The sequence below is a fragment of the Petromyzon marinus genome, chromosome 23, assembly GCF_048934315.1.
Source record: "Petromyzon marinus isolate PM22_M1 ecotype Great Lakes invasive population chromosome 23, UKy_Petmar_22M1.pri1.0, whole genome shotgun sequence".
In the NCBI taxonomy this organism is placed as follows: Eukaryota; Metazoa; Chordata; class Hyperoartia; order Petromyzontiformes; family Petromyzontidae; genus Petromyzon; species Petromyzon marinus.
In genome coordinates this window covers 6,016,934-6,031,742 of record NC_133689.1, presented here as the reverse complement: position 1 = coordinate 6,031,742, position 14,809 = coordinate 6,016,934, and the positions used below count along the sequence as shown (strand labels likewise).

Below are 14,809 nucleotides of genomic sequence, written 5' to 3'. Positions count from 1 at the left end.
AGCCATGGACCGGAAGCAAACTCAAGCTTCTGCGGTTCATAGAGCAGTTTGCAATCCACTGCGTCACACGTACAATTCAAATCAATTGGCATATTTGCCCTCTAAGCCTCACGTTGCTTCAGGGCCCCAGCGATGTCAAAATCTGTCCCGGCCTGTTACGTGCCTTCTTATGACCTTAAACGCAGCTGATATCGCCATCTAGGCAACACGAACCACATGGTAAACCGCCTGTAGTCTGCGCTCCTTCAACGGAGTTGCAAATCTCCACACGCTCTCTCCTGAAGCCCTCTCGCCGTGGCCAGAAGACCTCGGCATTGGCACCCAGCTCCTGACCAATACTGCATTGTAATATAATAGAATGCACACAACGTGGGTTAAGCAATGACTTTCAAAATAACACACGCGCGCGCGCACACGTGATGCGTACATTGTTTAATGCTTCACTTCGTGTCTAAACAACAACATACAATACGTATTAAAATTTAATAGCCATGTATTGTGTGTGAGCAAAATGAACAGATGTATCGGTTAGTCGGTGAAGCATTGAGGCTTTCAAGGGCTGCCCAGCCACATCATCTCTTCGTGGTGGATAAAATGAGCACCATCCGATGAGGCCGTACCAACTGGCGGGTGGTCAAAAGTGGCGAACCTATTCGGATGGCCCCTGCCATTGGAATGTGGAGTTTCCACCGCTGGCTCAGAACTGGCAACAGAAGAGGGAGTGCCGTTTTATGCTCGTGTAGGTATTGGGGCTGCTTTCAGGCCGCATTCGTGGAGGTAACCTCTCTACAGTGTCCTTGCCGATTGTTCATTAACCAAATGGGAGACTCGTCCCTGACGAGATGCAATCGCTGCACGCATCACATTTATTTCGGCACCAAGACAGCATCACACTGCGTCCACGCCCGCCTTCTAGCACGCTCATCCACTGCGCCTGCGCTGATCACTTCAACAACCCACCACACACCAAGTTCCTTGGCATCACTTCTCGACTCCACCTTATCCGTCGACGGCCACCACGACCAAATCATCGACGTGATCCCACTGCACGTTCACAGCAACGTTCAATCTGCACCCACTTTCAAGAGACACTTTAAAGAGTCGACCTTCTCCCCTCTCGCCTGGCTTCCGAGCGAGCCACGGTCGCTTACATAATAGAGGTTTTTTTGGGTTAGATCGCGTAAATATATAAATGTGTCGTTAAACCCGCCACCACCCGACACAGCCAACTAGTACGGGTTGTCACGTAAACAGAACGTGGCCAATTCGTCACGAGTACAGCACTCCGGTGGGTGTGTTGGAGAGCCAAGCCACAACATTTACAATCTGTAATCTTTTTTTCGGTAAAGTCACGTAGGGAAAAGATAAATAACATAAAATAAGTGAAAACTCAATTAAATCACGACGTTTCGGGCGCAACATAAGCGTCCTTCTCCAGGTGTGGACAACGTAGCGAAAGCGCAAACGCTTAAGTGTGTCTCAGAGATGGTTTGTAACGAGGGATTATATAGTCGCGGGGCATGGAGAGAGAGGTGGGGGGGGCATGGTGAGTGTAGGGGGCGGCGTGTGGGCTGGGAGGTGAAGTTGGGAAGGCGAGGGTGCGCTGGGAGGCAACGACTGGAGCTGAAACTGAGGCTCTGTGATCTAGATGGCGGAAGTAGATAATAAGCCGCATTTTGTTATGCTGCCGGGTGGGTAAATTCGCAATGCGCAGGCTAACAACGTATGGAGTTCAAACTGAAATGTGCAAGCTAAAGAAAACAACTTGTGGTACACACTACCACGGCGATGGTAGTGTGTAAAACTGGGGGTAACAGACTGGGAATATAGGTATGTCGATGAAAATACATCTACACCGGCTGTCTAGCAGTAAACTGCCCGGTAGCTAAAGTCTGATTTGGTTACTTACATCTTTCCAATGATTGCTAAATTTTAATCCATCATCACGGTTGAAGTTACGTCTATGTTTGGATATCTGGATGGCTTCATGGTCAAATCTTTGGTAGTATCCAGGAGGCTTGCAGAGCACCTTGGTATCGGAGGACACAATGTCATGAGAGCCAGCAGCATTATAACGGTGGTCGGCCACGGCCGAAGAATCGGTCCTGCCATGTTTCAGATCCAACTTGTGCTCGCGAATGCGATCAGAAATATGTCGTTTCGTTTCCCCGATGGAACAATCCCCACAGGTGCAACTCAGTTTGTAGACACCAGGGTACAGTAAGTCAGGAATGACATCCTTTACAAAATGCGACTTAATCCTATCCTGCTTATCTACTTACGCCATCTACAACACAAATCCTCAGTTTCGACCCAAGTCGTTGCCTCCCAGCGCACCCTCGCCTTCCCAACTTCACCTCCCAGCCCACACCCCGCCCCCCACACTCACCATGCCCCCCCCCTCTCTCCATGCCCCGCGACTATATAATCCCTCGTCACAAACCATCCCTGAGACACACTTAAGGGTTTGTGCTTTCGCTACGTTGTCCGCACCTGGAGAAGGACGCTTGTGTTGCGCCCGAAACGTCGTGATTTAATTTTAGTTGTTTTAACTTATTTTTTTTATTTTTTTTACCTACGTGACTTTACCGAAAATACTAAAGAGTATGAATCCTTGCAGTCACGAAAGCTTCAAATCTAGAATTTACAATCTGATCGCGACGTTTCGCCAGTAATTACAGCTTCATCAGGCGACGGCCAGATGTATTATGGATGATATTGGTCGCCAAAGCCGACGTGTTAAACTCACGGTCACTTATGTCCGCAAATTGCAAAATTGAGAATCGTTAAACGTCCATCACATGTACAATATCGCCTCACATCGGCAATTGTTGGTGAACTATTGCAGCCTCGTTGAGGAGTGATACCCTGATCGCACAACGGTTAACATGCATTTGATTATTCCACATGAAGTTATACCCATTTGACGTACACTCGTTATAGACTTAGGCACACAAAAACAGCGAGAAACCTCCGATTAGCACCGTTGGCTACGGACGGTTGCGTGAGAGAAGTTCAACTATATACGTACGGCACTTTGAGGCATGCCTTGCTATACCAGCACAGCTGTTGGCGTGCCTTGCTATGCGGGCACGGCTGTTTGTGGGAGAGCCTCCAGTAGAGGGCGCGCTAGAGAGGCTTTTTTGGTTCACCGAGGGAGCTCTCAAGGAATGGAGCCGCTCTGAACCCGGGGTGCATGCACCCCGCTAGGGGGGTACGAGGTGCCCTCTCTGGGGGTGCGAGACATGGGCCAGATTTGGTTTCGGGGAGGTAAATAATCGAAGCACACGCATTAAGCACGGACACGTAAGTACACCTACATCTTCTTGGTTCTTTCGGTAAAGTCACGTAGAAGGGAAACGTGACTTTACCGAAAGAACCAAGTATATGAATCCCTGCAGTCACGAAAGCTTTGAATCAAAATTTTACAACTACATCGTTTCATTAAGCCTCCGTACCTATTAACTTTATATAGATATGTTTTTTTTTAACGATTGGGAACCAAAGGGGTGCAAGGCCGCAGTGAATGTTGACTGCTCTCAAGGTAACGTGTTTTTAAGGGATTGATAAAAGGATACAAACTCCGCCAATGGATACAATTCTATATGTGACATCGCTCTTAATCCTCGTACGGGAGTTTCAATGGCTTTCCTTATTTATACAAATAAACCCGAGGAAAGCCACGTATTTCTTTATATGATTCGTATAAATAAATACATTGCTTTCCTAGGATTTAATTGACAAAGAAACGAGTGATATGAGAGGTTCATTAGGACGAGGAGCTCACGTATTGCGCCGTTGGCTGTCCGTGCACATTGTCCACAATTACATCACGATTGGGCCGTTTGCGTCATGACACGAGACGGAGGAATTCCCTTTCGAGACGCTCACAGCAATGCACGTAACAATGGCACGTCTTATCAATCATGGTACGTTCTGCATGCAGTTTGCATAACGCGAATTGGACACAACGCGATTGATGTATTAGGGAACGTTTTTCTTTTTATAACGCGGATACAAATTGTATATAACTTGATCGAGCGAACGTAGCTACGTCGCGCGAGTAGGAATAAGCGGTCGTACGGCTGCCTCGGCGTAGCATCGCACAACAAGGCACTGGGATGCCGCTGGATGCTTCTAGATGCTACCCACGCGCCTCCGTCTTTGTTCAGCCTGCGTACGCATGCCGCGTGTTATCGCGGACTGTGCCTTACCAAATGGTTATGATAACCCAGTTTGTTTCCATTACGCGGTGTTCTTCAGGAACGCAACTACCGCGTTACAGGGTTACAGACTGCACGTTTTGTTATTCGCGCCACCTGTATCACGAACGCGCCCACGCCGAACAGACGAGTATCGTCTGCAGGAGTGGATTCACCCAGTTCAGGCGTGCCGCGACTGATTTCGGTCTCGTCGCCTTTGCGTAACGTCGCGGGGATCTTCCCAAGCCCTCCGCGCAGCGGTCTGTGCGCATCTACAACGGTGTAGACAACGTACGCTTGTCGTCATGCCTTACAGGGTCGGGGCCGTTCTCCGGCTCGCCGTTGTGGGACAGCGAGGCGGAGCCGTGGCGCGAGGCCGTGCTTCGTGGCCGCTCGTGTCTTTTCATCGTTGTTGAAAGAGTTTCATTGTTCAACGGCCACCCCGAGTGCGGTCGTCTTCGACCGCACCCGCCGTGCGGGTGCCGAATAAAGTAAACGGACCGCAATGGTCAACGCAACGCGCGGCTGTATTAACCAGGGTGGCCCGCCGGGCTCGAACGGGGAAACCTCGGCGACGAGCGGCGAAAGGGCCGCACGACCGCTCGGCCACGCCGCCGAGGTGCTTCCAAAGGCGTCCTACCGCACACGAGAGAGACGTCAACGCGCGCCGACGTGAGGAGTTCGACGCGCAATCGTCGAGCCAACATTTCCGTCCCTTTTGAACACGCAGAATTTCGCGACCAATATCTGGCGCAATGGAGGTTTTTTTTCGTCTTCGGGTTGGATCGCGGAAAATGTAGTCGGTTGGGGTCGAGAGGTGGCGCTGGCAGGGCGCGGGCCCTGCCAGCGCCCGCTCACGCCACTGCTAGCGGAAGGGCCTTTCCGCAAGAAGGCGCTTTAGAGAGAGAACCCCTCGAGAAGGTGTTTTTGCCTACTCTTCCAAAAGGCCAGATGTCCTGGAATAGTCGAAAGCACCCCCCCCCCACCCCTCCCCACTTTACCACGCCATGCGTGTAACTTGTCGATCGACTGTGAGCTGGATTGTGGAGCTAAGCGCTTTTAAATCTTGATTGAAAACTAATTTCTCTAGAACTGCTTTTCGTGTTTAGTTTTGCCGTCCCTTCCTCCGCGCCTCCGATTGATGCGGTCGCCTACGTACGGTGCGTAAGAAGTTTGAAGACACATACCTACGCGCATGCATTACATTACGGACACATCTCTTTTGTTTTGCTCATGTTAAAACGGCGGGCCACCGAAACCTGCACGCTCGATCCCCCCGGCCTCTCAGCGGTGCCCGGGCCGGAGTCCCCCCGCGACAGCGCGACGGCGTCGCTCGATCGGCAGCCCCAGCTACCCTCTTTTTTATTTCTTTCAAAATCCGAATTTTTTTCCCTGCATTGTTTCTTTTTATCATAGACAGCAACGTAAGCCCGTAAACAACAATGCTGCTGCTGCTGCTGGGGCGACAAATAAACACACACACACACACAAGCCGGGCAAAGACATCCACGGAGGCATACAGACCCGACGCGATTGATCCCATTTGTCGGGGGTGGGGAGGTGACAGTCAACCCGGGGGGGGGGGGGGGCTTAAGAGTCTATCGCCCCACTCACGTAGGGGCCGGTACAACGAACATTTATTTTTTAATGGGGGGGAGGGGGGAGGAGGAGGGGTGTGGATAGGGCGGCAGCTACTTCTTGATGGCGGCGATGACCGAGTCCCAGCGGCTGCGGCGCGTGCTGAGCAGGCGGCGCTTGGCCAGGGAGTAGGAGGGGACGTCGTCGCCCTCGTCGCGCTCCGCCTCCGACACGATCTCCATCTTCTGCACGACGAGCTTGAGCAGCTCTTGCTGCCGCTGCAGAGCCTGCGAGATGTCCTTGAGCCTGTGGCGACGCCGACGCACGGCGCGCGAGGCGTTGACGTCATCGACCCGTCGCCGTCGGCGGTTTCAGCGGCTCGTGGGGATGGTGTCGAATGAGCGACGCTGAACCGCTGACACTGGTTCTTTGCAAAGCGATTTTCGTGAAACTCTTTTTACGTTTATGTTTTGCTGGTTCCATTGTTTTTGTTTTGATGTTCACGTCGCGTTGCCCCCCCCCACCCCCCTTTTTTTTTGTCGCACCCAAACATTTCTGTGCCGCGCGTAAATTCCACGCCGGTCTCTTTTGCGAGAGGCTTCCGTGTCCATGGGCTCTCACGTGGAGACATAATGGTCAAGCACATGCGTCTATTTGTGTGCACGCGGATAAAACATCTATTCATTTTGCTCATGTATTTATTTAGATGAGGAATGCTTTCCACGAGCGTCCCAGTAATGGGGATTTAATACGTATGACAGCAGAAATAATGAATAGCTATGAGATGCACATGCTCCCGTGTGCAACTCACACATGTATAATCCTTACCTATGCAACTCTCACTTGTAGAATGCTCCCACGTGCGTCTCACACCTGCATAATCTTTACCTAAGTAACTCTCTCATCTGTACAATGTTCCCACGTGTCCCTCTCACCTACGAAGCCCTCGGGTGTACAATCTCAGGTGTACGTCTAAACACGCCACACACCTGTATTTCTGCTTCTGCATCTCCATCTCCAGCTGCTGGTAGGGGACGTTCTCATTCCCTGGCACGTCCATGTTGCGGTTGCCAAACGAGAAGATGCTCTGTGGGAGGCACGGGTGATGCGAGTCTCAACCCTAGCGTGGCATGTGCAGCTGCAGATAGAGCAAGGTCAAGGGTCAAACCCCACCGGCCTCCGGCTCAGAGGCGTCGGAAACATTGATGCAAGAGAATGCTGTCTGCACTGTACGTTGAACTTCCTTTCACGCCGTACCTAGCCAACTGTGCTAATCGGAGGTGCGTGGGAAGGACAACAAACTAAACACAAAAATGCGTTCTAAAGAAATTAGTTTTAAATCCAAATGATTTTAAAGTGCATAGCTCCAGCGGCTTCTTAATATCAGAAGGAAGAGCGTTCCAGACGGCCGTAGAAGCGCATGTGAAAGCGCGCGATGCGGTGACCACCGTCTTTGTTCGATGGCCCAGTCAGAAGCCGCTGCTGCTGCGAGGATGACCGGAGATCGCGTTAAGTTTTATGCTCTTTGAAGAGATCAGCAGCATATTGTGATTCGTTTGTGGCAAGCACTTTGTGTGTAACGAGTGCGACCTCATAATGTATTCGTTCGGCAACCGGAAGCCAACGCAAGTTCGGCGACCACCGGACGGACCACGGTAGGACCTGAAAAATCCTGCGTGTACTTTTGAGTGAGACGCCGACATTCACGAGCCTCTTGCCAGTCAAGAAAGATGAAAGCCAGAGACTGGCCGAGAAGCGGGATGCACGGCGGTGCAATAGCCTCACAAAGACAACTCTTCCCATAATGCAATGCGCAAGCAAGATTTAATAATTTGACTTTTACTATCATCGAGTTAATTAAGGGGTAATACTCTTTGATTATTGAAACGCGTGTTACTCAACGGCTACCACACTGGAACTATTCATATGCCAATTAAAAAAAAACTGTTAATCAGGAAACATCTTTATCGGGGTCCCATGGCGTACAGTGCAGTCTCCAACTCTTATAATCCATTCCATCTCTCTAGCATCTGTAGTCACGTGCTGCGCAGAAGAGCCACTGCCCAAAACGCCCCCTCTCACAAATGTTACCTGCTCATGCCACAAAGTGCGATTGGCGAACGCGCCTGTGCCGGCATGCTCCCACGCAAGCGAGCGCGCACGGTAGTGCAGCGGCTTAGCGCGTTGGCGCTACGGACCCAGAGACACGAGTTCGATTCCCGCTCGCGGCCAACACCAGTGACGATGATTTTAAGCTGGTCCGGGGCCTCCCCTACGTCGACTCAGCCTCAATTGGTGTGATGTTCAAAACCATTGCCGCTAGGGAGACGAAGGCGGCCGGGCGCGGTTGCTGGCCACACACCCCCTCGTGTGACATTCCGGCATTCATAGGTGCTCGCTAGCAGCGCTTGCCCCAACAGTCTGTTAAGGCGGCTACATGGCGGGGGGCGAGGGGACCTTTATGCGTGTGCATGCGCGTGCGTACGTACAACCAGCATGGATCTGCGACACTTGTTGGGGTAGACGGTGATGGACACCTGGTCCACGCACTGCAGCAGCCACGACGGCAGCTTCTTCTCCAGCTCCGTGTGCAGCTCCACCTGCCCAGCGAGGGGGTCAAGCACGGGGAGGTGGGGGGGGGAGTGGGCGGGGGGGGGGGGTCAAACGACCCGCAGCCTCGTCGACGAAAATCGACTCTCAGGCGTGCACTACGCGCATCGAATTTTGTCCGAAGGATGATCAACGCGACGAATGACGTTGGGGCAATCTTCTCCTCTTCTCGTCCGACCACCAAAGTGAAATGTTCTTCCGGTGGCCGAGTGCTGTCTCAGCAGTGGGCAGAGCAAGAGCTGCCGCATGGTCGGCCTCAGTCGCAGCAGCTGTTTGGTTTTTGCCATTTGGGGCAGGTTGGATCTGGGCCTGCCGACTTGGGTGCGACAGTCGGTTCAGAGTTTTCCATGCGTAGTAATCAAGTACGAGACTTGACAATTTACTTTACCAGGTGAGGCCCACTGAGCTATGAAGCTTATTGTTCAGAAGCGACCTGGCCACAGCTCATAGCCCAACGAAGTGGCTCATAATCACATGGAGATTCATACCAGCAAAATACACCGATGTTTCTAAATGGGGAGGGAAAACCGGAGAGCCCAGATAAAACATCAACATGAGCACGCTTAGAGTATTTGGTTGCTGGAAATTTCCACGTGATAAGCAACTTCGTTGAGCCATCATTTGCGACTAGGACGCTTCTGAAACAGAGATATACAGCTCAGGGGTAAAATTTAAACGGTAATATAAATAGTAAAATGCGTGTCGTAAGCCCTCCTCCACCCGACAGAGTGAGATTGCTCTCCAACACCACACCCAGTGGTGCTGCCGCAGCAATCGTATATTAGCCTCGTTGGTTCACGTGGCAAGTTAAAGAATTGACCGTGTCGGTTGGAGGAGGGTTTCACGACACACATTTTAGTTCTGACGTAATCTGACGCAAAAAAAATCAATCACGAATCATAATGTTTAACTACTTTCGCACCGCACATGAGCCAACCGTGCTAACATCGATCGCGAAAGACTGCGCGTTAAATTTCGTCAACGCATGTTTTGCGATGAATACACGACCGAAGCATTAACCGGGGCGGCTGCCGGATTCGAACCGCGAGCCTCTGTAACAGGCGATGCGCGCACTACCGCTGGGCCGCGTCACCGCCCCCCAGGATCTTATTTGGACCTCGGTGTGACGCGATTAGATAGAGCCCCCGTGTGTGTGCGTGCGTGTGTCCTCACCTGCATGGCGATTCTCTTCAGGCACGCGTTACGCTGGACCTCTGCTATGTCACCGACCGCCAGACCAATCTGGCCACGGCAACAACAAAAAAAAACACATAAGTGCGTTTAACCGTAAGGCAGGCGAAGGTCGCCAACGCTTTGGCTTGCAGAGCCGCTAATCTGCAAAAAAAACCCCCAATCTACTACAATACACCATTCCATAATTCTTTCTAAATCAATATAATTTTAACACAGTCGGACCCCTATTGACCTGTGGCCAAATGTCGGTTCGATATCAGGAACTGAGCATCGTGCTCAGATGGGCGACTGCCGTGCACCAATGCGCCACAGGCTGCTTGGAGGCAGCCGGGGGCAGTGCCAGACAAACCCTCTTCCACCGCGCTTCTATGCCACCCCCAGCTCAGCCACACGCACACTGACCAGCGCGGGGGATAACGTGTGGCCAAACAACTCGCACGACCTGCACGGCTGCAACATTTGACAAAGGGCCGACTCTCACCATGAGGTTCATGAGCAGGATGGGCATGAGAATGAGAAAAACGACGAGCATCACGCAGGTGAGCTCGGGGAAGGGCAGCTGCTGGTTTATGAACGGCGTCAGGAAGTTGTCCGTGTACTGCATTTCTCCCAGCATCATGACGAACGCTTGCATCAGGGACACGGAGACTGTGTTGAACGCCACCTGTGCATGCGCACGCACGCATAGACACGACATCTTTCGTGAGAGTGTGTGTGTGTGAGAGTGGGCGTGTGGGGGAGGCTCGTGTGATGGAAGCTACTGGGCAGTCGGAGGCAGTCGCCTGCCAACGACAACGGAGGGCCGAGGAGCGACACGCAGAACAACGAGCGGCGCACCGGGCGGCTAAAACACAGCAAGTTGGCATACTCTTTGGTTCTTTCGGTAAAGTCACGTAGGTATAAAACAAAATAACTACGTGACTTTACCGAAAGAACCAATGAGTATGGATTTCTGCAGTGACGAAAGCTTCAAATCCATGTTGGCATAGTAGGGGGCGAAGGTGGTGCATGGGCCAATCTTCTCAGTCATTCAACCAATGGCACTTGGGTCTGTCCCGTGACCTCCTGTCAGTGAGCCTTCGACACTTCACGTGGCCTTAAAGCGCACATAGCCTGGCACAGTCGCAGTGGCGACGTCACTGCCACTTAGCGGCGAATGGCGGTTGTTGTTGTTGTTGTTTGTGCTGGCGACCCACCCTCTCGTGTGCTGTTCCGGCCTTGATAGACGCTGCTGCTACTGGCTAACAGGACTTGCCCCAAAAGCCTGTTGAGGTTACATGGGGGAATCTTTCTATTTGTCTTTGTGTTTGAGCGCGTGTGTGTGATAGTGTGGGGAGTGGTTCGTGGTTAGTATACTGCGCCACGAACTCATTGGCCTGACTGTAATTCCAACTCACGGCCAACACCAGTGACGATTATCTGAACCAGTGCTGAGCTTCCCCTAGGTAGACTCAGCCGTAAGTTAGTACCTGGTTCCGTGTGTAAATATCAGCACGGAGGAGACAAAGGCAGCCGAACGTGGTGTTGGTCACCCAGCATCGTTGTTTTAAAAGACGTTGCACCGCGCTGTACGATAGCTGGCGCCAAACTGTGCCACGCGCTATTCCGCATGGCCTCGTGACAGCCTCGGTTCCGATGAAGTTACTTTCATTTTTTTATTTTCTCGGGGGGCTCTGCTCCGATAACGTACACGTACGTTCTGTTGTGTAAATATACGTCATTGGAACGGGAAAGGCTTAAGAGCTATGCTGTGGTGGGGGGGGGGGGGGGATCGTTGCGAGCTTGCGAGGATGCGAGACGGCCGCGGGCTGCCTCGCCTGGCGACTCATGAGCACGTAGAAGGAGAGGCCGAAGGCGAGCAGCAGGAAGAAGAAGATGGTGACGATGTGGCAGAGCGTGCGCAGGATCTCCAGCAGCATCACCACGTAGATGCCGGCGAACTCGAACCTGCGGGCGCGACCACAGCGGCACGAGTGGCGGCGGTTTACGCGCGGGGCCGCCGGCTCACGGGGCCGGCCGGGGGGGCTAGGAGGCCGAGAGGCGAGGGCTCGTTAGGGCGGGGGGTGGGGGTGGTGGTAAAACGTCGGCCCGAAAGACCGAGACGGACGCCATCGACGCGAGACCCTGCCGTGCACGCTGGATCGGAAGACGCTCCGGGAAGTTGGGCGCACGCCAAACTCGTGCCCGGTGCGAGTGAAGGTTCCGCTAATCTGGCCCCGAGCGTACGCTCGCCAGCGCGCGGCCACCTTCTGGATCACTAAACGCATCCGCCGCTGACTTTTAACGTTTCGAATAGGGTGGCGAAAAAAGCGCGCCGTTATAATCCAGGGAATACGGGACCTCCCGAACTGCTGAGCTGCGCACTTGTGAATCTAGATTGAAAACTCATTTCTTTAGAACTGCTCTTTCGTTTTCAGTTTGTTGTCCTTCCCCCGCGCCTCCGATTAGCGCGGTGGGCGAGGCGCGGTGCGAAAGAAGTTCAACATGCTGTCCTATGACCATTTGAACTTGGCGTTAGACGAAGGGGCTCACGGCGTTCTCTGCTCGTGAATGCTGCAGCTCTCAAACCCCTTTTTCGGATTTCCCCCGCTCTCCGTTTGAGACTCAGAACCGGAAGCTTTTGTTTGATACCGGAGGAATCCTACAAAGCTCTTTTCCACAGATGGCCAGTAGGGACCACCGGGTCAGAACGTTACAACATCAACAAAGGGGCCGTCCATAAATGACGTCACGCGATTTTGGACGATTTTTGACAACCCACCTCCCCCTCGTCACACGGCGTCACAAAAAGTCAGACCCCCCCCTTAAATGTGACGTCACAAGCTCTGCCCCCCCCCCCACCCAAAAAAATAAAACATGCTTCAAATCTCTTTAAACTATTGTCATTGTAGCGCGTATTTAATGTGGCGCTGCACTCTGATGTTGTAGGAGAATACGTTTATTAGAAAGTCTATTTAATTAAGTAGAACGCGTTGTCTATATTTATTTAAAGTTGCGCATTTTGATGTGACGTCACATTTCTCAAACCCCCCCCCCCTCGTCACACATCGTCACAAATTCCTGACCCCCACCCCCCCCCCAGGTGCGTGACGTCATTTATGAACGGCCCCAAACAATACAAACACAGGGTTTGCGTGCGGGCGAAGGCGGCGTGGCATGGGCAGAGGTGATGGTGGTGGTGGTCTGGTGCGCTGGCTACCGTCGGAAGTAGAGGAGGAAGTTGACCCAGGCGAGGAACACGGCCACGGCCCCCGCCGACCAGGTCCACGCCTCCGCGTTGCCCGTCATCATGGGCACGACGAACACGACGCAGGAGCTGTACAGCACCCACTCCAGCAGGTTCGTGAGCTCCACAAAGTACTTGCCCGCCTGCGCCGACGTCACATTCCCGGTGCCGGCACGGCGATCGCGTCCGAGAGGAAATACGGAGAGCAGAGAGGGGGGGGGGGGTGGGGGGGTGGGGCGGAGAGGGCTCGGCGGGGTTCTCCTGCATTGGGTAGTTGCAAGCGAGAGCTAAGGGGGCCGTCCATAAATGACGTCACGCGATTTTGGACGATTTTTTGAAACCCGCCCACCCCACCTCGTCACACGGCTTCACAAAAAGTCAGAGCGCCCCCTCGAATATGACGTCACGAAGCTCTTCCCCCTCCTCCCCCCCCCCCCCTTAAAACCATATTTCCATTTTGAAACATAAAACATGCTTCAAATCGCTTTAAACTATTGTCATTGTAGGGCGTATTTAATGTGCCGCTGCACTCTGATGTTGTAATTAAGTAGAACGTGTTGTCTATATTTATTTAAAGTTGCGCATTTTGATGTGACGTCACATTTCTCAAACTCCCCCATCTCCCTCGTCACACATCGTCACAAATGTCTGACCCCCCCCTCCCCCCAGGTGCGTGACGTCATTTATGGACGGTCCCCCCCCGCCCTCCCCAGTAAGCACGGCACGTTGGGTCTACGTCGGGCCAACGTTGGCCCAACGTTGGCCCAACGGCGTAGAGGTCGTACTCACTAGAAGCAAAGTCACCCGCAGCAAATGAACCTTGCCGATGTCGTCAAGGACCGTCAACCATCACGCGGTCTCCGCTAATCCTCGCAGCAGCGGGTTCTGGCTACGGCTATCAAACAAAGGCGGCAGTCACCGCATGGCGCGCTTTCAGATGCCGCTTCTAAGGCCCTGTGGAACGCCCTTCCGTCCGATATTAGGAAGCCACTGGAGCTATTCATATTTAAATCTAGATTTCATGTTCATTTATTTGGAACTGCTTTTCGTGTTCAGTTTGTTGTCCTTCCCCCCGCGCCTCCAATTAGCACGGTTGGCTAGGTACGGTGCGAAAGAAAGTCAACCTCAAAAATTCCCCTGCTATAGCCCGTAATCGAGCACCTGTGAAGGCTGGCACGGCACACGAAGGTGTGGGTGGCCAACACCAAGCCCGGCCGCCTTTGTCTCCCTAGTGGCGATGTTCACACACCGCACCAGGTACTCATTTGAGGCTGAGTCGACCTAGGGGAGGCCCAGGAACGGTTCAGATAATCGCCACCGGGTGTTGGCCGTGAGCGGCAATCGAACTCAGGTCGCCGGGTTTATAGCGCAGCGTGGCGCTAACCGCTACAACATACACATTTCGATGGGGGGGTTGGGGGGGGGTTCATCTGTTGTGGCACGGAAGTCTCACCAGCTGCACAATTTGTATGATCTCCTTGATCATGCCCAGCACGGATGTGCACAGCACCATGGTCATGGCGGTGAGGTTCATCTTGTTTCTCTGAAACGTCTTGAATGGCTGGAGTGGGGCGAGAAGGGACGGAGGTACGTGCAGTCTCAGTGTGACAGAAACGACGCAAACACACGGGGAGACGGCGGAGAGACACAGAAACGTAGACCCTGCGGAGACACGGAACCAATAGACACTGATACACACAGGGAGACAATGGGGGAGACAACCACACAGGGAGACACTGCAGAGACACACTGAGACACTGATACACACGGGGAGACACTGCAGAGACACACTGAGACACTGATACACACGGGGAGACACTGCAGAGACACACTGAGACACTGATACACACAGGGAGACACTGCAGAGACACACTGAGACACTGATACACACGGGGAGACACTGCAGAGACACACTGAGACACTGATACACACGGGGAGACACTGCAGAGACACACTGAGACACTGATACACACGGGGAGACACTGCAGAGACACACTGA

General features: G+C 52.9%; 1 protein-coding gene and 1 long non-coding RNA gene across 5 annotated transcripts in view; one reads left to right on the top strand and one right to left on the bottom strand.

The window, feature by feature from the left end:
- Nucleotides 1–14,809, top strand: part of LOC116945230 (uncharacterized) — a 44,980-nt gene that overhangs the window by 6,708 nt on the left and 23,463 nt on the right. For 3 of the 4 annotated variants that reach the window (XR_012942632.1, XR_012942635.1, XR_012942633.1), the window contains one exon: nt 12,667–12,923. This is a non-coding gene — a long non-coding RNA (uncharacterized LOC116945230). Of the gene's footprint in view, nt 1–3,849; nt 3,930–12,666; nt 12,924–14,809 lie in introns of those variants that run through there. The other variant, XR_012942634.1, reaches the window with a different exon arrangement.
- The window catches only part of TRPA1 (transient receptor potential cation channel subfamily A member 1), a 38,785-nt gene continuing 27,904 nt past the window's right edge, over nt 3,929–14,809 (bottom strand). Inside the window, exons 18-25 of the mRNA XM_032959537.2 lie at nt 14,264–14,371; nt 12,784–12,953; nt 11,402–11,531; nt 10,066–10,248; nt 9,564–9,632; nt 8,270–8,380; nt 6,770–6,867; nt 3,929–6,086 (exon numbers count right to left, since the gene is read on the bottom strand). Coding sequence (XP_032815428.1) covers nt 5,894–6,086; nt 6,770–6,867; nt 8,270–8,380; nt 9,564–9,632; nt 10,066–10,248; nt 11,402–11,531; nt 12,784–12,953; nt 14,264–14,371 — 1,062 coding nt within the window. The 3' untranslated portion in view covers nt 3,929–5,893. The remainder of the gene's footprint in view (nt 6,087–6,769; nt 6,868–8,269; nt 8,381–9,563; nt 9,633–10,065; nt 10,249–11,401; nt 11,532–12,783; nt 12,954–14,263; nt 14,372–14,809) is intronic.